The sequence below is a fragment of the Hemicordylus capensis genome, chromosome 10 (genome assembly GCF_027244095.1).
Source record: "Hemicordylus capensis ecotype Gifberg chromosome 10, rHemCap1.1.pri, whole genome shotgun sequence".
Taxonomy (NCBI): Eukaryota; Metazoa; Chordata; class Lepidosauria; order Squamata; family Cordylidae; genus Hemicordylus; species Hemicordylus capensis.
In genome coordinates, this window is record NC_069666.1 from 1,318,797 (window position 1) to 1,340,168 (window position 21,372).

General features: G+C 49.3%; 1 protein-coding gene across 2 annotated transcripts; it reads left to right on the forward strand.

The window, feature by feature from the left end:
• The first annotated feature begins 5,286 nt into the window (after positions 1 to 5,286).
• Positions 5,287 to 20,429, forward strand: ANP32A (acidic nuclear phosphoprotein 32 family member A). 2 transcript variants are annotated; one of them, XM_053272641.1, is made up of 7 exons: positions 5,287 to 5,526; positions 15,017 to 15,166; positions 15,432 to 15,554; positions 16,510 to 16,708; positions 17,551 to 17,648; positions 17,857 to 17,932; positions 18,780 to 20,429. In XM_053272641.1, the coding sequence occupies exons 1-7, from the start codon at positions 5,473 to 5,475 to the stop codon at positions 18,839 to 18,841; spliced, it is 762 nt and encodes a 253-aa protein (XP_053128616.1). In that variant the 5' UTR covers positions 5,287 to 5,472; the 3' UTR covers positions 18,842 to 20,429. The 2 variants fall into 2 exon arrangements, with proteins under 2 accessions (XP_053128616.1, XP_053128615.1); XM_053272640.1 differs by lacking the exon at positions 5,287 to 5,526 and adding an exon at positions 7,371 to 7,658.
• Positions 20,430 to 21,372: the final 943 nt, after the last annotated feature.

Here is a 21,372-nt window from a genome sequence, read left to right on the forward strand (position 1 = left end):
GCAAGCATGAATTGTCCCCTTTGCTAAGCAGGGTCCACCCTGGTTGCATTTGAATGGGAGACTACATGTGTGAGCACTTTCAAGAAATTCCCCTGAGGGGGTGGGAAGAGCACCTGCATGCTTACGTGAAGAAGGTGCCAAGTTCCCTCCCTGGCAGCAGCTCCAAGATAGGGCTGAGAGAGACCCTTGTCTGCAACCTTGGAGAAGCCGCTGCCAGTCTGTGTAGGCAACACTGAGCTAGATGGACCGATGGTCTGACTCAGTATATGGCAGCTTCCTATGCTCCTATAAAATAATAATATTGAAACATATCAGCAAACACAGCATCCATTCTTAAGCCAGTAAGAACCACCGAGAGCCATTTGGATGGGGCGGTATATAAATAATAAATTAAAAATCTCATTCTACAGAGGCCAGCAGGAATAAATTTTGCAACTTCCTGAAGGTAAAAACAGAGCTCATGTGATGGGCTTCTTTGAGAGAGTTCCACAGGGAGGGTGCCACCACAGAAAAAGGCCCCAGGGCAATAGTGGTGCTTAACAACCTCCCTGCAGTAAATAAAAGTATGTTCAGTGCAGCAGTAGCGCCCCCCCCCCCCCACACACACACACCAAAATGGAAGCAGAGTCCCTGGGAACTACAAGCACAAGCTGCTTGTTGGAAATAAAGTCATCTGCAGTTCATCTGTTAAGAGTATTTTGAGCCTCACCACAGATAGTAATTCTCTGGTGGAAGTCTGGAAACTGATACATCCCTTGGTTTCTCACTCTGATTTTATCACACTGGAGTCTGCTAAAAGGCCCCCTTTTCAAATGTGTACCAGGTTTTAAAGCTTGCCTTAAAGATATAAATAAGTCAGAAGATTGGATATGGTTGCTCAAGGGATAATTAGCACTGAAATACAACTCTTTCAGAAACCAATAATTACTTGTATTCCATGCACTGTCGTCATGTGTTTTGTTCCATTCATATATCCAACATAATCTCATTGTTGATTCACTATTACTAGTGGGTTGTTGTTTGTTTTGCCTCTTTATACATTGTTCCACCAATGTTTTGACACTCTACCCTCTCTCTCATTACAAGACAAATTCCTCATCCTGTTCTCTTAGTCTCTCTCCCCCCACACCCCACCACCACTTATCCTCTTGCTGCTTGAAGTTGTGAAAAGGTGCACTTTCATTTTTAGACACTTGTGCTTTTGTAGGAGACAGTGCCAAACAAAGTTAAAACAAAGCTTTTCCTTCCCTTTGGAATATCTGACATCCTTGCAACGGTGGAGAAGGCAGCCATTTTCATTTCTCACTGAAGTTCACTGCAGTCACACTACTACAGAAGCTATTTATCTATCTATCTTTTCAAACTTGCAGACCACCCCAGACTTCCGTCTCTGGATGTTTTACAACATCAAACAGATTAAAAATGAAGACCTTAAAAACAATTTAAAACCACAGTCCAGTTAAAAAGCTTGAGCGAAAAATAAGTCTTTAGACACTTTTTAAAAAGTTATCAGAAATGGGGATTTTAAACCACTGGTTGTAAACAGGCAAAATAGCAGCATTTATAAAATCATTGCAGACCATCTTGTGAGATTAAGGGGGCAAGCTGTCTCCTCCACACCCTACAAATATGCCGTATGCTTACAGGTCTGCAAGTACTTCATTTCGCACTAACATTTTCCACAGTTTTAAAACCAGACAAGCCCTCCTCCAAGGCTTATAGTTGTCCAAATCTTTGTTCCAGCAGCCAAATACTGCAAAGCACTTTGCATGCTGAAACTTGACACAGGACAGCAATAACTGCACAGCTGCGCCATAGCTCCATAGGTTAAAGGACAGAGCCAGGTTCCCAAACACTGAGGATATGCAGAAATAGCAGCAACTGCTAGACCAGCCTTGGAGGAGTCAGTGGACTTTGCACCTAGTGCGTGGAGGCAAGTCAGCTGGTCTCAGAAGCATGGTCCCAACCTCTTAGTCTGCAAAGTAAATGTCTGCATCCCCAAGGAGTGTGTCATGATTCCAGGAGTCCAAGTCACAGCCTTACCATGATGTGGCCTATTAGTGGTGGAACTACTTAAGTTGTCAATTAAAAATCCAAAACTTGGTGCTGTGCAACCAACTTAAAAACCATGGATGCTATGTATTTGGTCACATTAGGGATCCCTGCATAGTTTGCATCCAGCCAGTATTGAAGGAGACGTTATATAAAGCCAGCCTTCCACAAGAACTCAACATCAGGCCATATATGAAACCCAAGAAGTTGGTCAATCCTATTATTACCATTAGACCAGATCTTAGCACTGTGATCCAGACTGTCGTGTTCAACTCTTGCTTCTTCCTGGGAGAACAAGGAGCAAAATGTCAAGCTTCGGAGGTGGCTTAGGCCATCACTATGGTAGAAGAAGCCGTACCATGATAGTATGTCCCTGTTTAAACAGAAGCAGTATAGTCTGTGCTGCTCCTGCACCAATGTAATTCCTGCTGCTTGAAGACCTGGAAATCTTCCAAAAAAGGGGAGCTTGCAAGTATCAAGCATTTTGATTATAAATACCCTAGCGTATAATAAGTAATCTTTTCTCCCCTTGAGGAAACAGTACAAGAGGTGCAGAGAAAGTGAGAAAGACACCAGTCCCTGCTTAAGAAGCAGAACTGTCACCAAATACCTCACAGGCAAGGGTGCCAACAACAGGCAATCCCCTCCAGACCAACCAAGGACAGAGAGACTGTCTGCTTTTATGCCAGGAGGCCTTACACCAAAAAATCTGGGTGTGGGAGAGAGACATGCAGCCACTATGAACTACACATAGCTTCCTTGCTGCCTTCTTCCTGGAGTGTCTCTCTAGCTTTGTTACCTAGGTGCAAAGTGGCAAGTATTATAGTTACATGAATGAGATCTGTAGTCTCTTAGCTGCTGCACTACCTTGGGGAGTAAAGAAAAGAGATCCAGATGCAAATCCAGACTTGCCTACCTAGCCTAAATCTCCCCTCTGCCATGCAGCCAGTGGATGGTCTCAGGCAAGCCACTCCCTCTCAGCTTCAGCTGCAATATGGGGATAACAATACTCACTTACCTTTTAAGGACCACAACAATAATACACGGGAAGCCGTTTGCACCCTCAAAAAGCGCTACACAAATGCTACAAAGGATTTTTTTTCTACAGCTGTTCCCATTCCACAGTCTGTCTCAAGGTAAATAACACAAGCCTGACATGCTCACCTTCATCTGGTCCAAAACATTCTCTCAAAATCCAAAATTCAGTTCTATCTTTTTTTTTTGAAACACAAAAACAAAACAACTCTCTCCCTTATTCAGACAACCAACACTATTTTTCACACTCCTAACAGATATCCTGCTTAGCCCTTCCAGCCTCATTTCAAGACCTTGTTGTGCAGTGTCTCCGACCTCAAAGTGCCCTGTCCTCTCATTCCCAGGCAGGTGCTCCTTTTTGCAGTGTCCTCTGACCCCAGGGAAATGCTTGACTAACAAGCAGAAGGTTGCTGGTTCGAATCCCCGCTAGTACTATATCGGGCAGCAGCGATATAGGAAGATGCTGAAAGGCATCATCATCTCATACTGTGTGGGAAGAGCCAATGGTCAACCCCTCCTGTATTCTACCAAAGGCAGCCACAGGGCTCTGTGGGCACCAGGAGTCAAAATCGACTCATGGCACACTTTACCTGACCCCTGAACTTCAACCTTTCCCTTGAAAGGAGGACCACTTGAAAGGAAACCTCTCTCTGCCAACTCCAAATCAAATGCAGATTGTCTTATTTATAATGGTCCCAACTGGGTGCTTACCCAGATTCTTATTTTAGAATTCTGAAAGAGATTTTCCACAAACCACCAGACAGTTTACTCTATTACCAAGCTGCTCCTATAATTAAGACTCCCCCCACAAAAAACCTCCCGTATTTAAACACACACAACCGGTCTTGTCGTTTAGTAGTATAGCTCCTTGTCCTAACTGGATGGAAAGAAAAGTGCTTCCCATCTTCTTTCTAAGATCTTGTTAAAATATTTCATGAAAACTGTCAACGTGTCATATAATCTTGTCCCCTGGAAGATATCAAGCTTCTTCACTCTCTTCCTTCCCATCCAAACGTCTAATCTGCCTCCCTATCAGTGACTGACCTTGCTTCAAGTTTAGCCCAGTTTCTCAGATAGCCACAGCTTCTCCTCAAATTATAACACAGGCTTCCTATTCTTGAAAGGTGCCTCTCTGCAGCCCCTCCCCTTCCAATTTTTAGCCTAACTAGGGAACTCAAGGTCCCAAGCTGTCTTTCTGCCCCATCCATCCAGCCATTCTCTAAAGTCTGGCAGAGCCACCAAGTCCAAAATCCCCAACCTTTTCAGAGTACTTATTTATTTATTGTCCAATGTATATACCACTTTTCATTAAAATAATCTCAATGTACAATTAAAACAATACACAATTAAAAAGCCACCCCAAATCACCAGGGCCAAAGGCCCCTCTAGGTCAGTAGTCCTGCCTCTTTCCAGAGAGGCCAGCCAGATGCTTCTGGAAGAGCAGAAGGGAGGGCAGCTGCGGCTCCTCAGCAACTGCGGAGCTGTCTCCTGCTGCCTCTGGGCATGGAAGTTCCATGGAGCCATTCACAGCTCATAGCTGCCTGGAGGATCTGCCCCCCCCCCACCCCCGAATGTGACTCATTCCCTCTCCTTAAGAAGAGAAGCCCTCTTGGATCAGACCAAAGTCCAGCAACCAATCCGAGGCCTCTGGAAGCCCACAAGCAGGGCAAGAGCCCTCTCCCCCCTTGCTCCCTGCAACAGCTACTCAGAGGTAGAATGACCCTCAACATGGAGGCTCCTCTATTCCCCTCCTTCTCGGGGTGCCACCCCCATCTCTTCCCCCTCCCCTGGCAGGCCTGCCTCTCGCCCCACCCCTTGGGCTGCCCCCTCCCGGCAAGCTCCCGCGCGTGACGGCGCCCCCCGCCAGGTCGTCTGGGCCGCCTCGTCCGGTCGAGCCAGCCACCCCTCCGCTGCTGCTTTCCCTTCTCCTCCGCCATCTCCATCCGTCGCCTTCCGCGGCCAGCCCCGACTACTGCTTCGCTCGCTGGTTCCCAGCTGGGCTATCCCCCTTGGCCGGCTGCGCCGCGCGCTCCCATTGGCTTCCGCCGCCACCGGCCACTCCCATTGGCTCCCGCCCGCGCCCCTCGAGCGCCCGTTGGCGTGGCTGCCCGTCCATCACCGAGGCGCTTTTTTTTTTTCCCCTCCACGAGTGCCCGCCTCCGCAGCTATCGTGTTAGTGTGCGCGCTGGTTGGCCGTGTTGGGGGGATTCCGAGCGGAGCTGGTTGAGCGCTCAAAGTCCCTCTTTGCCTCGCGCGCTGGCTTTGGTCGGGGGGGCGGGAGGGGGGTCTCTGGCTTGCTCCATTGGTGTCGATACAAAAGAGGGAGCCCGGCGCGGCGCGGCGCGGCGCAGGGAGACGGAGCGAGCCTCCTGCTGAATCAGGGACATGGACATGAAGAAAAGGATCCACTTAGAGCTGCGGAATAGGACGCCCTCCGACGTAAGCCCGTGCGAAGAGATGGGTGGTGGGGTGCTCGCGTGTGTGTGCGCCCTCGCTTTTCGATACGGATGCGAATGATCGAGGGGGAGGCTGGGGGGGGCGGTCGGTCGGTCGGTCGGGGGGCGCTGGTGGAGTGCTGGCAAAAAACATGGAGAGAGGGTGCAGTGCCGAGGGGTGGGCGCCGTCCGTGCCAGCTGCCGTCGGGTGCTGCTGCTGTTGCTGCCCTTGAAGGTGTGTGTGTGTGTGTGTGTGTGTGTGTGTGTGTGTGTGTGTTTGCGCGTGGCTCCTCCGTGTGCACCCCCATTTGGGGGTAGGGGTTGCCCAAAGGCGCACGCGTTCGAGTCTGACCCAGGGCTGGTGGAAGAACGCGGCGGCGCGGGGTAGAGAGATGATCAACACCCCCCAGCACCCCCCTCCCCCGCGGAAAGTCGCCCTTCTCCTGGCTTGGTCGCCCTGGGAAGAGCGCGGTGCTGCGAAAAGGCTGGGCAGCAGTACCTCGTCGTCGAGTTGGCGCTGGCGGCTGCGGGGCCGAAGAGGAGTTTGTCAATAGTGGGTCCTCGACGGGGTGGGGGGTGGGCGGAGGAGAAGGGCTGGGGCTTGCGCGAGCGGCTGGCTGGAGGGGTGGGGGACGCGCACACACGATGGCTCGCGGCGGCTGCTTCGCAGCGGTTCCGGCGAGGGTGACTGGGGAGCCATATTTGCAACTTTGTAGTCCACATGAACGCGCCCTTTCTCTCTCCCCACTTTCTCCGTCTCCCCAGATGCTGAGAGGCTCAAGCGCGATTTGGGGTGTGTGTGTGCGGGGGGGGCATTCTTTAAAGGCTTTTGGATTGGAGGCCGCCGCTCGCGATCTAGAGGGAGGGAGTCGCAAATCTGCTTGCTAAATGCACCCCCCCCGCGGGATCTATCCACCCCACCAGCAGCCACCGCACGCAAAACACACACGCACACAGACTGGTGGCGAGAGGAAGCGGAGGGGGCCGCTGGGTTCCTCTCGCCGCCGCCCCCCCTTGCCGGCTTCCCTCGGGTCTGGACTCGGGATGTTGTTCGGCGTCTAAATAAACCCGAAACTTTGTCCGGGCGAGGCAGAGAGACTCCAGCTCCGGGGTGCAGCAGCTCGCCTTGTTTATTTCCCGGGCTCTCTGGTTGTTTTCTCCCCGGGCGGACTTGCCACAGAAGGAAGTCTTAATGTTGCCGGGGGGGGGGAGAACTTGAGGCGTTGCATTCCACCCCCCCCCCGCGGGCGCCCTCCACCCAAGGAGAAGTCGAGGTTGCCGGCTTGGGTCGTTGATCTTCTGGGGAGGGGGAGAATGGGGGCTGCGTGCAAGCGATGGTTTCGGAACTGCGGTGGTGCAATCCTTCCTGCCCCCCCCCAGCTCTGGGGAAGCTCCTGGAGGAGAAGCTGGCCCCCCACCCCACCCTCTCTAAAGATGCGTTTTCGTAAGCCGGGGCGGGGGGTAGTTACGTAAGGCTTTGAATCATTTTCAATCATAACACTGTTGGATCCCACCGCGGAGGGTTGATGGGGGGGGGGCCTTGACCTGTCACTTGCCTCCTCGCTTGGCTTTTCTCACGATGCCTTTCTTGAATTCAACCCCCCCCCCCCCCGCCTCCGCCCAGGTCCTGCCTGTGGAAGGCGCTGTGCAACCCTACCTCTTCTTCCATCAGCAAAACGAGCTGACCTGCAGATTTATATAAGCCGCTCTTTAAACTTCAGCGGAGGGGGCGAAAGACCCGCCACAGCAGAATAGGGGGGGGGGCTGTGTTCTACCAGCGCTACCCGCCCCCCGGCGCCGCGATGCCCCCTCTTCTCCCAGAGGAGAGGATTGGCACCCTCTCCTCCCGCCCCCCCCCCCGCTATGGTGCCCGCCTGGGCGGACGCCGCTTCTGCCGCCGCGTGCGCTGGTGGAGAGCAGCCGGGCGCGGGCAGCGCCGCCGCCGCCGCCCTCTCCTGCCCAGCTGCCTCGCCGGAGGAGCGGGACCCTTGCTCTGCCCCCCCCGCGCCACCCCGAAATCTTCCCGAACTTGGTTCCCTCCGGTTGGCGGCGGCGCCAGCCCCAGCAGCACGCGGCTCGCTTGCTCGCTCCGAAGTAGGACACGGCGCCATCTTTTGCACAGGAGAGAGAGGCTGGGTAGGCACAGCGGAGGAGGAGCCCCCCTTGGCTTCGACCCCTGACTGAGCAGGCTGGGCTGGGGTCGCAATCCGGACAGGCGCCTCAGCAGGGGAGGGGGGCATCGTGTCTGCTTTGCCCCGGGGGGTGCAGCTGGAAGGCGCCGGGCCGGGGCCCGCTTGGAAAGCCTCCCGCAGGGCGGCGGCGGCCTCTGCGCGCCCTGCATAATGCATGCCCGGGGTTGGGTTACCCTCGGCGGGCTGATCTTGGGGGGCCGGAGCGGGGCTGAGAGGAGGACGGGAAGCAGCGCCTCCCCCCCGCCGCCAGCCCGTTTCCTACCACGGGGAGGAGGAAAGGTTTGCTCGCAGGGAGGCGACGCTCAGGCGGGGCTGGAGCCCAAGGGGGCCGCTCCCCCCTCCGCTGCCCCCGTGTGTGCGAGTCTAACATGACTGCCAGCTTCCAGGAGCTGCCATTTTGTCACTGGTGTCACGGAGGACTTGGGAGGAAGGAGAGGCGGGTGGGGGCTCCAGAACGCACCGTTTAGACGTGCACAAGCCAGGCCGCGGAGGATGCCGCCTGCCTGCCTGCCTGCCTGGGAAGGACCGCGTTGGAAAAGGCAGCCCCGGGGAAGAAGGCGGCGGCGGGGCCCGCGCGGGATTCTGGAGGACCCTCGGTGCGCTTTGGGCTCCGCCGAAGGGATGGCGCTTAAGCTCCGTCTGTTCGTAAATGCAGTGCAGCCGGGGCGGGGGGGGGGAGCTGGGAGGCTGCCTCTTTAAATGGGAGACGCGCCCTGCCTGCGGTCCGTGCAGGGGCAGCAGCACCGAGGAAGGGCTGGGGGGCGGGAGAGGCTGCTGTCATTTCGCCGTGGAAGATGCTCTCCAGCAGCCCCCAAAGCGGGTGGGTGGGAGAGCCCCTTTCCTGCTGCAGTCTCTTTGGCCAAGGGAGGTGATGATGCCTCCCTTGAGTCTAATATCTTCTTCTGGTCCCTCATGGCCGATCATTACCATTGAGAAATGAACGAAGCGAGGCGGTGACGAAAGCCTTGACCTTGCCGGCCTATTAAAAATGTTACTTTGCCATCTCAAGGATCCCCAGGCCCTAGAGCTGCTTCTCCCTTCCACAGCAGTTTACAACTGCAGCTTAAAACTGTAGAATTCAGTTGTGTACATCATTTTGTCAAGGCGGCTTTGCATTATTCAGCAACTTCTTAAAAACCAATTGGATCTCCTTGGAGTGGAGATGCATGCAGCTGTTTTCAGTGGAAATGACAATATTTACAGCTGTCCTTTAAAAAAGAAAAAAGCTCCCTCATTAGAACAATTGCAAGTATTCCATTAATCTTTCCTATGCATTTGAAGATGGTTTATTTGTAGAGTTACATGTCACTTAAAATCTAGATTGCACCGGAGTGCCTCATGTTCGTCATTTACTCAGGAGGTTCTTAACAAGCATTTAAATATATGTCTTCCTAGGTGTTCGTCTTCACATGAAAGTAGGCTGCAAATATGTCCAAAACAAGACAGATTAATTTCCAATAAAACTGGTGCTGAGAATGAAGCATTTGGAGTGGTCTTTTATTATTCTACTTTGTTGGGTGGGCGGTGTAACCTTTTATGAGAATTGCAGTAACACACAGGTTTATAAGTCAAGCAGAAATGATCAGTTGCTAGTTTAGTGGCATCCTAGGCGCAGTGCTTCAGGACGTTCTCTTGCATAACCCTTGCTGAAAAGAATGGAAGCTGCTGCACAAGAAAGCAGTCTGGGGGATGTGCCCAAGTTATAACTAGGTGAAGCACAGGCTCGCCTCAGTGTGGACTGCTAGCATCCCAGTGCATTTAAATCCTGCATGTCAGGTGTGGTCTCCATGACGAATTCTAGCAGAGTGTGGACCTGAGTCAATGTTCCACAGACTTCTCCAGTCACTGTTCCCTCTTTTATGTGCAAAGCTGCTTTATTACACTGTAACAGAGCTGGTTACTTCTGAGCGCTTAGATCTTGTATTCCTGTGGCTTTACAAGAGACATCAGCTAACAGGTGTGGTGGTAGTGCAGCTGAATTGAGGACTAGATGTCGGGGGGGTGGGGGTGGGGGTTGAACTTGTGTCACTAACCTACTTACTCCGGGGCACCTAAAACCAGGGGTGCACAGATTCACTCACCGTGACTAGCCCTCTGGGGCAGAGGATTGCCCTTGACCTCACCCTGCATTCTAGAGGAGCTTTGAGCATTTCTGAAGCTCAGGGTGTTATGGGAGCCTGCCCCCGCTCCCACCCCACCCGCCATAAGCTGAAGGGAGGGTTCTTGCAAATGACACGTCTTGGCCAGTCACTCAGACTGAATTTAAGAGAATGGGGCATGGGTGCCATTTGTGGAGCTAGAAGATAAAACTCGTTTTATTCAAAACCTTTTGTACCAGTTGAAGGCCCCCATGGCAAGTTTAAAGGATCTCCCTTATAGGGTTAGCTGCATCATCATCATGTTATTGTTTTTTAAGAGAAAGTTCTGTTATTTCCAAGATAGGGCACTGAGTACCCCTAAAACAGATGGCAGGGACACAAAGCCAGCCAATCCCCCCACCCCACCCCCAAATTGACATAGCCAATGAGAGAAGGGCCCATTACACTAGTGATCCTCCACAACACCCAGGTGCCCCCTTATTCATTAGATCAGGAGGCTGGGGTTATTCAGCACCGGATGTGACCGTTTTTCTTTCCCTTTAGGAGCCAGACAGTTTCCACAAAATTACTGGACTTGGTGATGGGCATTGTGGAGGTTGTGTGTGTGTGTAAATGGGCTTCTCTTTAGCTCCTTTCCAAATATCAGATTTAGAAGAGAAGCTGGACTGCCTAGGCCGAATACAGATTGTATTCAATAACTCTACTTCTCAATAGCTTAGTTTAGGTGCCACCGTTCTGTTTCTAGGCGCCATGGTTTCCTGTTTCCTGGGATTTGTTAAGCCCTGACTTAGGCCCTGTTCCTCCTCAAGTGGCTCATGGGCCACTGGTTAGTAAACTTCATGAAAGAATACAGTCTTCGGTCAATTTCTAACTTGCAAATTAGTTTTAGCAGTATTCAATTGATTCAGAGACTTCTTTCTGAGACTTGCCTTCTTGCTTTCAAAAGCAGCATTTCATTCTAGTGCCATTAGTGAAGCTTGTGAGTGCCCTTGGTTCTGAAAAGAAATGGCATCCAGATCTTTGGGCTCAAGTCCCAGGCCAGTCGTAGACCTTGATATCTTACCTCACTCTGGGGTGAATGGGAAGAACAGTGGACACACTGGATTGTTGTTGTCTTTTGCAAAGCCAGCCCCTCAGAAGGTGGCTTGGAAACATGAATATCTGAGCAGTTCCAGCTCTCCGGTCTCCCGGTGGGAGTGGAGGGTTCCAAGATGGCTGCAGAAAGAGCCACAGCTTCTTGCCTGGAGTCTTGTGGAGAAAGAGGTGGCCACCCCAAGATTTGTTCCCTGGTTTTGTTTTGCTTAGATGTGGGCCAAGCCCAATGGACTAGTTCCACGAATAAGTCTACACACCCAGGTTTCTACAGAATCTCCAGATAGCCTGCCATATTTCTCTCGAGTCCTCATGTCTTATGAGCTATGGACTTCAGCAGCCACAAAGCAGTGTAACTGTGAGTGAATGCTGCATGTTTGATAGCGCCAGAGCTTGGAGGAGGGCTTCATATGTTCTTGGCCTAATCGTGGCTCACTCGCCCTTGACGTGGAGGAGGTACAGAAGGACCACAGTGTCCACAGTACACTCTTCTTCAGCAGTGGTGAGTAAATTGCACGTGAGATGCTGTGCGCATATGCAAATCTGTCACCTTGGAAAATGACAAAAAGCCTGATTCTGCTTGTGGCGGGGGTAATATTAGACAGTGAAGTGTGTAGTCAAAGGGAACAGTGATCCTTGGGGCCTATTCCTGACAAAGCAGAAGAGGAAGAGGCTAAGTTCTGAGGGTGTTGTGGTAGGTGGAAGTTGTGTCTAGCCTGGTATTTGTAGTCCACCAAAGGGGGAGATTATCAGTGTGTCATGATCTCACTGAGTCTAAGCGTCTCTTTAGGAAATGCCTTCCAGATAAGACAAAACTGGCTTCTTGTCTGCCTGTCAAACACTGCTGGCATCCAAGGAGGCTCTCCTAGTTTATGACAACTTCAGCAGAAGCGTGGAAGTAGCCATTTTTTTTTGCCTGTGAACGGCTATGCCACAACAAGCCAACTTCTGATGTGCACACATAAAAAGATGCATGTTGTTGCAGAAGATGGGCGACTGCTTTGCTTCTAGAATATACTCCAGTGAGAGCTTCTGTCTGCTCAGCCATTCCTCTGTGTTTCTCTTCCACTGCAATTGGTGGGGGCTGTTGAAATGACCAGATTGAGAGATTTATTATCATTTGTTGTTCTACATTTTATATCCCGCTCTTCCTCCAAGGAGCCTGGATTTGCTCAAACTCCTGAGTTCTGAGGTGCACAACAGTTCTGGAAGATCTTGTGTTGGCATAATAAGCAACTTTTGGGTTGCATGGACTTGAGAATCTTCCACTTTGTGTGCCTTCTAAGGTCTGGACCCGAAACCTCGGGGCCTCTGGCTGTGAGGTGGCCTGGCATCAGTGCAGTGGGCCTGTGGCCTGCTCCACAGAGCAAGGCCTTCTGCACTCCAGGCTGCACTTTGGGTTCTGCCAGGCCCTCCCATCTCTGGTTGAAGGATCAGAAACGGGGCATTATGCAAGGCAGGTTGCAGTTGCTCCTCGCCCTAGCTGGGCAGGAGAGTCGCTGGCAATGCCAGGTGTGCAGGGATGCGCTTCTGCCCCTTCGCATGGAGTTCCGTCCTTTGCCGCCTCCATGCTGTTCAGTTTCTCTCCAATAACCTTCCTTTTGCTGAGACAGCAAGGAGGTGCTGGCTTTGCTTAATGCAGTTCTCCAGCCATCTGGCCCCCAAGGGCTCTGCCTGCCTCCACTGATGGGAGGGGCTCTTTCTGTGCTCTGAAAGGAGAACCCTGTTCTGCCTAGATGTGGAGCTTGGTGTCTTTTCTTCTCTCTCTCAGATGGATTCCATACTGCTGGCCAGGTAAGCCGTGCTGGGGGACCTGCAGACGTAATGCTGCACAGGCAGTTTTTGAAGCCGAAGAGAGAGGAGGGCTTTGCAGCTGAAAAGGCCAACTGGGGACCCTCCTCCTTTGGAAGGAGATAACAAAGGGCCGACTTCAGAGCAGGAAGTGGAAGGCCGCTTGTTGTTGCTAGTTAGAAAGGGCCAAGTGGGGACTGATACACTGCTGGTGAAATCCTCAGTGGCATAAACTCCCAGGACACAGGCTTCCATGCAAGCCCAAGATGGGAGCCCCACTGGGGTCCAAGCATAGGCAGTGACGGCCACCAGGCCTGCCTTGTTCCAGTGTCGGTGGCTATTTTTTTAGTTAATGAACCCTGCATTGGTTCCTGGATGCAAGAAAGAAAGGGGAGGGGACCTCAAGAGGTGGAGAAGGCACTGGGAATAAACTGCCCCCTGCAGGCTTCTCCCTTCTTGTTCTTCTGTTTCCTGCCTGCCTGCCTTCCATTTTTATTGTCAACTCAGCCACCTGACCTGCAACCTCTGGCTCCTTGAAATACCATGTTTCTTGGTGAAGACCTTGATCTGCATGCTTTTCTTAGTTTTTTGAAAAAGCAGTTGGCCTAATCATCTCCATTTGGAGACCTTTGGGATGTTTCAGTTCTGTGCACATCAGTGTTCTAGCCATTGCTGATTGAGGACATTGGCGAGATGGGCAGGCTTGATCCCCACTCCACCTTTTTGTGTGACTGTACTGTTTCTGGGGTGTGTGTGTGTGTGTGTGTGTGTGTGTGTGTGTGTGTGTTTTAACCAACATGCTCATCTTTATTGCGTCCATGTAACCTACCTGGCACTGTGTAATTACCCTACTCACCCAGCAACGCAGTTCCATGAAAGTGAACAGGAGGGGTTCAAAAGTAACCTCTTAGGCACCAATTATAGCTCAACTCCATGCTCTTAAAATAATGGAAGCCTTGCGTAGCTTGAGCGTGACCAGGAAGTGCCTCGTGGAACAGGGTCATCCAGAAGGACTAGCCTGAGGTAAAAAGGAGAAGCAACTAATGAGATCAGCGAGCACCCTGAAGATCAGAAAAGTGGTGCAGAAAGCCCTGGGTTCAGTCCCTAGCACCATGGCCATGCAAAGCTGGTGGAGACCTCTGTCAGAAATTTTGCAGAGCTGCTGCCAAGCGGTGTAGCCTGGACTGCCCCAAATGGACAAATTCAAGGCCTTGGCCCATGGGGTTAGTTCTGGAGGCTCCCCCATCCTTGCTTTAAGGCCTACATTAGAAATTCAGGGCAGATTACATGGGGATTAGCCCATTTTATCTTCCCTACAACTCTATGGGGTAGGTTAGGCTGATGACCCGAGGTCATCCACTTTGTGGCTGAGTCAAGATCTGAATCCTGGTCTTTTCAGCCCAGATTCAACACTCTCCTCACAACATCATTGGCTGACTGAGTTTCTGTATGTGCGTAGCTTCACTTTTTGTTTTTTAAATCCATGGCCTACATCAGTAGTGAATGGTCTGCTTTTTCAGTGATAGCCATTGGCAGTTGTTACTAAAAAGAGGCACCTTTTAAAGTGGCAGTTTCCTTCTGTTTCGTGGGGGAGGCCATGAAACAGCCCTAGCACAGCTTCCTCCCCATGGTGGTTGCTGATATCTACTGTATGTTTTTGTGTTTTTTTAGGTTGTGAGCCCCTTGGGAACAGGGAACCATCTTATTTATTGTGTATATATGTAGCCTCTTTGAGAACATCTGTTGAAGAACAATATAAAAATATCCATAGCAGTATTCATAGTATTGCTGTTGCTGCTGAAGAAGGCGCATTCTAGGACCTGTCTGTTAACACGTATTTATTTCCTGAATAGAGTTCGAGAATCCCCACACGTGGGACTGAACAACTCCTTGTAATGGACTTGATGTTTACAGTGTCGTTTTGATTTCATTTGACCTCTTTTATTCCCCCAAAACACCAACGTTTAAAATTGCAAGTCCCTTGGGGGCAGGATATTAACATTTAGAAAAAAGTCACAAGCCACTCTGAGCCGTGGACTAGTGTGAGATATAAATTAAATAAATCAAAGAATGGTGCCAAGGGGCCAAGGTTTCTGTGGGCTCTGGGAAAGCTGTGAAAAATGAACTCATTCGATGCAGTTTGGACTGCCAACAAAATCCTTTTCCTAGCAACAATTTAGGATAAAGCAAGATCAATGATTCTGGAACTGTCTGTTGCAATTTACTAGCATAAAACCGCTTGTGTGCTGACTGCACACAATGGTTGCAACTTTATGATGATTTAACATTTAACCCCCTTTCATTTGATTTTTACATCCAGGTTAAAGAACTTGTTCTTGACAACTGTAGGTCAAATGAAGGCAAAATAGAAGGCCTCACAGATGAATTTGAAGAGCTGGAATTCTTAAGTACAATCAATGTAGGCCTCACCTCAGTTGCAAACTTACCAAAGCTAAACAAACTTAAGAAGGTAATTGGATTCCCTGTCGCGCGCGTGTGTGTTTGTGTGTGTGTGCAACCATAAATGTCAAATTTAGACTTCATATCAGAGGATCTGTCTGTCTTTAGGTTTCCTTATGACAAAAGATTTAAAGTTTAAAGTTGGAACTTGATTTATTTGTACATATTAATTGTATGACATATATTCTAATACAATAGGACTTCCTTGTAATGTGTGTGATATATATTTGAAATAATATTTTTTTTACAAATGGCTCAACATGTCTTCCCTTCAGCTTGAGTTAAGTGACAACAGAATCTCAGGGGGACTGGAAGTCCTGGCAGGAAAGTGTCCGAACCTCACACATCTAAATCTAAGTGGCAACAAAATAAAAGATCTCAGTACAATAGAACCTCTGGTAAGTGTATGTATGTAAAGTTTCCCAAGAACCATATGAGAAAAACTTTTGACAGCTGCATCTTCCCACCCCTACTGTAGTTTCTATGATTAGGGTGAGGCTCATCTTGACCCGAGATATTTTGAGCTTCCACAAAAATAGCTGGAACACACACACCCCCACACACTGGTTCTTGGACCTGACAGCTCCCCCAGACCCTCCTCACACTCTCTGTTGGGCCTCATTTGCTGTTGAACCCTGGTGGGACATGAGCTGAAGGGATATTCCAGTTAACCCCTGATAACTTGGCCAAGAGGCACCTTTTAACATGGTGATTCTCTTTATTTAGCAGGGAGAGAGCAACTGGCCCTCTCCACCCCCAGCACAGCATCCCTCCAGTGGCTGCTGCTGGCGTCTGTCTTTAGACTGTGAGCCCTTTGGGGACAGGGATCCATCTTATTTATTTTTTCTCTGTATAAACCGCCCTGAGCCATTTTTGGAAGGGCGGTGTAGAAATTGAATTAATAATAATAATAATAATAATAGCAACAACACTGATAATAAAATTCAGCCATCCCAGGTCCTTGGGAAGGACTCGATGTCTGGATAAAACAAACCAGTCAATAACACCTGTCTGACTGTGTAAACAACAACAACAACAATAATATTGCATATGGCCAGAAACCAGTCGGGGAAATGCTTCCTTGGTGTTGAGCTTAGAATTCCCAGCCTAAGAAACATGACTGATTTCTTTGTCTGTCTGTCCACCTCTCATCCTTGGAGCATGGAACTAATTTCTTACAAAGTTGCCTAGTGCTCCATCCAAAACTCCAACATCTGTGGTGATTTAGGTTTTCTCCTTTCGTAGAGCGTCTTTGCTTTTCTTTTAATAGCAAATCTGGTAAAACTGTTTTTGCTGAGATTTGACTCTGATGTGTGTGTGGTCGGGGCTTGGATCCCCTCATTTGTCTTTCAGGAAAAGTTAGAAAACCTGAAGAGTTTAGACCTTTTCAATTGTGAGGTAACCAACTTGAACGACTACAGAGACAATGTCTTCAAACTTCTTCCGCAACTCACATACCTGGATGGCTACGACCGGGCTGACAAAGAGGCTCCGGATTCAGATGCAGAGGGTTATGTGGAAGGCCTCGATGATGACGAGGACGACGAAGATGGTATATCACTTTGTCCCTTAGATTTGGCTTGTCACTGGGAATTCCCAAGCACATAAACGAGTAGCTTTGGGCTGTTTCTATGGTAGAACTTCCAGCTGGATTGATATTATGCTTGACCTTAATAGTGAAATGCTTCAGGTGATAGCTTCGGAGAAATGGTGTCACTCAGGCTTGCCTGGAAGCCCCTTAGTCCTAGATGCCAGGAGTGGGGGTGACTAGATGGGAAAGGTGCTCTGCTTGTGCTTAGAGGAACCGTCTTCTGATTGTTGGTACAGACATTCTAGTATTGGAAACTAGTTTGGTGCCTGAGCCTTGTTCTCATGGCTCCTATTATGGTAGTCTAGTGATCTTTTTAGAGCCCTGATTGATTTACTTAATGTTTGCAATGGGAAGCAGTTGGTCTATTGACTTGAGGAAATGGGTGTACAGAGGACCCTGCAAGTTGGACTCAACTCTTGCCACCAAGAAGGCTCGGGGTGGCCACCTGGTTTTTCTTTTTCTGACCCTACTTCTGCACCTTACAGCTGCAGCAGTAGCCTGCGATGCAGAAATTAAGCAGGCTGCCCACCACCCACCATCATATGTCGTCTATATGAGGAAAACCTCAGGCTGCAGCTTAAAATGCAGACGAGCTATACCAGTGAGTGAGAGAGAGAGAGAGAAATGTGGAAACCCAAGGAAGGCATGACAGCCAACCTCAGCACCTTGAACAAGCAGGGCCCCCCCCCCCCGCCACCTGCCCGCTTCCCTGTGTGGTGCCACCTCTTGCCACAAGAGGGCAGGATTGGGCCCACCAAGTCCTTGCATCAGGCTGCAGCAAACTGACCCTTTCTTTTTTGTAGAAGAGGAATTCGACGAAGACGCTCAGGTAGTGGAAGATGAGGAGGATGAAGATGAGGAGGAAGAAGGAGAAGAGGAGGATGTGAGCGGTGAAGAAGAGGTAAGCGTCTTGCAAACTGGGAGGAGAAAACAGAACAGCAAAGACTCTCTTGTTTTGGAGGGTGAGGCTGGCTGTTGCTTTGATGGTTCTCGGAGGATTCCTTTCACCCCACACCCTCTTTCAAATTTGAGTTCCTTAATCACTTCCCTAAAAGAATAAAGCCCACCATTTCCACTCTTTCTTCTTCCTCCCTCCTGGTCTTCCCTAGGAAGATGAAGAAGGTTATAATGATGGCGAAGTAGATGATGAAGAGGAGGACGAAGAAGCGGCAGTAGCCGTAGCGGGTAAGTGCAGAATTAAAAGAGGAAGGTGTTGGCGGGGGGTGGGGGGCGCCACAAACTGACTCCACAGCCCCATATTCCTGTTTGAGCTCCAGCCAGCCTAGAATAGAAACCTTGTAATATTTATTTCTTACATACCTAAACTGATTTTTGGCTTCAGTCTGATGGTTCATTGTGGCTGCCCCTCTCTCTCTTGAGGGCTCTCTTGTTATGGGCTTCTTGCTGCTGTTTAGATTGTATTTTTTTTACATTATCTTAGGCGAACATTATTTCTGCAGCTCACCACTTCATGTGGAAAAGGAGCAAAAAAAGTCCTTATGTGTTTCAAGTGAACTTGACCCTTAGGATCAACCCCTTTTTGTTTCCTGGGGCACATCTGAGGACTGCCTCCCTGACTGGCCTCTCAGTTCCCAAAGCAGAGGCAAGAGAGTGGGTTGAGGCTGCTGGTGAAGGCAGCTATGGGGTGCCTGGCAGTCTGCTAAGTGAGACTGGGAGAGGAGGCTGGCTCCCCACCCTTGGGCGCTTTCCCCTCCTCACCCCACCACCCATGCAGAACTGGCTGTTGATCTGGGCTTGCATTCCTAGGTTTGGTGCAGGACTTGAGGTCCTTCACTCTTGAATAGTTGCTTGGAAAGGAGAACTTTCCATCCTATCAACGCAGGTGATGGACAAGCGGCACACCCCAAAGTTCCACCTTCTGTATAACAAGTTATTTCACACACACACACACACACACACACACACACACACACACACACACAGCGGCCCAGCTGAGGGCAAAGTGTGATCTGTCTCTAGCTCAGGGAGGCACCAAGACAGACCCTAACCTGGCTTGTAATTCCTTTTGCAGAGGAAGAAAGGGGGCAGAAGAGGAAACGAGAGGCGGATGACGAAGGAGATGAAGACGATTAAAATAACCTATTTTGGAAAGAGAAAAAAACAAATTTCCTATTGTGATTTGACTGTTTCTACCCTGTATTTCAACCCCCCCTCTTGGACTTCCCCCCCTCCCTGGAGTGTAACGTTGCTGTGGGATTGAGAGGGAAATGCATAATTGGGTGGGTGAGGGAAACAAAATAACTTTTTTTTAAACTGCCACTCCCCTTCCCCCCCCATCCTCTGAAGAATTTTCTTTTGTGTCCATTACTAGTTCCTGTTAAAATGCAATAGCAAGTATAAAGGAAGTGGTGAATTTTTTTCTTTATTCCTGGAGTGGATAATTTTGGACATCTTTTGGGTTTTTTGGTTGTTGTTCTTTTAGTTTTTGTTTTTTAAATAAAAAGAAAAGGATGAACAAGAAGACTTCCACATGGCGATGCAAAGTTGGTCTAAATTGAGATGGTGGTGAGATCTCCTGGGTCCTTAGAATTGATGGCATTTGCCAGTGTCTGAGCATATTGTAAGTACATATAAATATATTTTTCCCTTCTCTTCTGGATGCAGCAAAATCTGCAGTGAAAGCATTCCGGCCACAGCAGTGCGGGGGTGCAGACAGCATCTTGATAAAGTGTTTTCTTTGTTGCCTGTTTGTGAATGACTGCCGTTTCCAGAAACCCCCCCCCCCCACACACACACACTTCTTAGAGGTAACACTTTATTTTGCTGTTTGTAAATAGTGACCAAATGACGTGATTCCCTCACTCACCCCTTTATGATTTTCCTGTTTGGTTAGTGGGAGTGATTTTGCAAATCTTCGCTTGTGAGTTCCCCTCACTTTTCTTAATCCTTCCCTCGCTCTTCTCTTCCTTTATACTGGTTTAGGGCACAATCCCACCAGGGAAGTTCTCCTTGAACAGGGGTTGTGCAAGAGCATGGCAGTTCCTTTGCGCAGCCCCTTTCCCTGTCGGAGCGTGCTCTTGCTTTTTATGTAGGGTATACAGAAAGGTTCTCTGTAAACGGCAGTCACTGAAATATCTATAAATATATATAAAAAGTGTTCCTAATTTCCTGAGTTAACTGGTGAAATGAATTTGACAGTTGTAATAATAAAAAAAGGAAATGTTTGAACCCTTTTAACTAAGGTGTGTACTATTTTGGTCTGTAAAATATTATATATATAAATATATTAACACCTCCTTGATATTTTAAGTGACAAGAGTCTGTTTCCACTTGTGCTCTATAATACTCTGAAGATTTTTACAAACCTTTAAACAAATACAGGAGGGGGCGATGCCGCATGCCTGGCCAAGGGAGGTTTCTTTTCATACACTCAAGCACGGAATGCGAATACAGAAGTTGTATTTTCTTACCTATTTGGGGAGTCAGTAAATTTGACTGCAAAGTACCTAGTTGAATGTACAGTTTTAATTTCGTACCCCTCTTTAAAAATAGCGGTAGAAGTAACTTGTATTTCCTAGCCAGTATCTCATCTGTGTATAAAAAAAACAAAAGGGGGAAAAATTGCAACCTTTTCTCTTCTCCCCCTTCACCCAGAGCCAAACTTTTGAGTTTTGTGTCTTGTTTGTCATTGATGAATTTCAATAAACCTTTTTATACAATTTTTTTCCTGTGGCTTATTGGAGTAAAATGGGCCACGTGGGAATCCACTGCTGACTTTCTAAGACAGAGGTTCTTAAACTTGGGTCCCCAGATGATGTCGGACTACAGCTCCCATCATCCTCTGCCACAATGCTCTTTGGTCATCGTGGCAGCAGATGATGGGAGTTGTAGTCCAACGTCATCTGGGAACCCCAAGTTTGAGAAACCATGTTCTACGAGTTTAAAATAATAATTAAAAGAGAGGAAGAGGAGGAAAAAGACAATTTCTGATTCATTCTGTTCTTGTTCTAAGCATTCTTTTGAAATTAGTCACAATAGCTAAATGGAACTTCTCTGTACAGAAGCAGTATATCTCTGTAGCAGATGCTGGGGACAGGCCAAAAGACTGCCTCCTTCATGTCTTGGCTTTGCACAGGATCATCTGACTGGAAGTGAAACACAGGCCTGGATGGACCTTCTGGTCTGCTCCAATAAGGCAAGTTGGATGGAATCCCGGCTTAAAGTAATGCCTAGAAAACAGAGGAGCTCTGAGGGGCTTGACCATGGCATGCCCTTCAATGCTATAGATCTGGTGTGATGGTAACTCGTAGCTCAGGCGACTTTAAAGGAGGATTGCTGGCACTCTCAGAAACCCCACCCGACCCCAGGGTGGTGAGGAAGCAGGAAGACTACCCCTCTTCTTCTAGACTTGAGACCACTCCTCTCCTCCCCTTACCCCCCTTCTGCTCAGGATCAATTCCCCACCCCAAACAGAAGGCAAAAGGAGACTCGAGCACTGTTTTGGTGTCTTGGTAACCTTTTAAAAAAGTTTATTTTGTCACTATTTTGTGGCAGCATAAATAAGCGAGCGGGGGGGGGGGACACACGGAGGCAGAGCAGGAGGGGAGGGCAGCGTTAGGCACAGAACACGGTGTCAGTGTTGGGCAGGGAGGGGGAGGGAGGGC

Coding starts and splice junctions, on each gene's coding strand:
- ANP32A (XM_053272640.1), top strand. CDS start 7,386: ATGGTGCCCGCCTGGGCGGACGCCGCTTCTGCCGCCGCGTGCGCTGGT. Junction 7,659..15,016: donor GCACAGGAGAGAGAGGCTGG/GTAGGCACAGCG, acceptor TTTTACATCCAG/GTTAAAGAACTTGTTCTTGA. Junction 15,555..16,509: donor TCAGTACAATAGAACCTCTG/GTAAGTGTATGT, acceptor TTTGTCTTTCAG/GAAAAGTTAGAAAACCTGAA.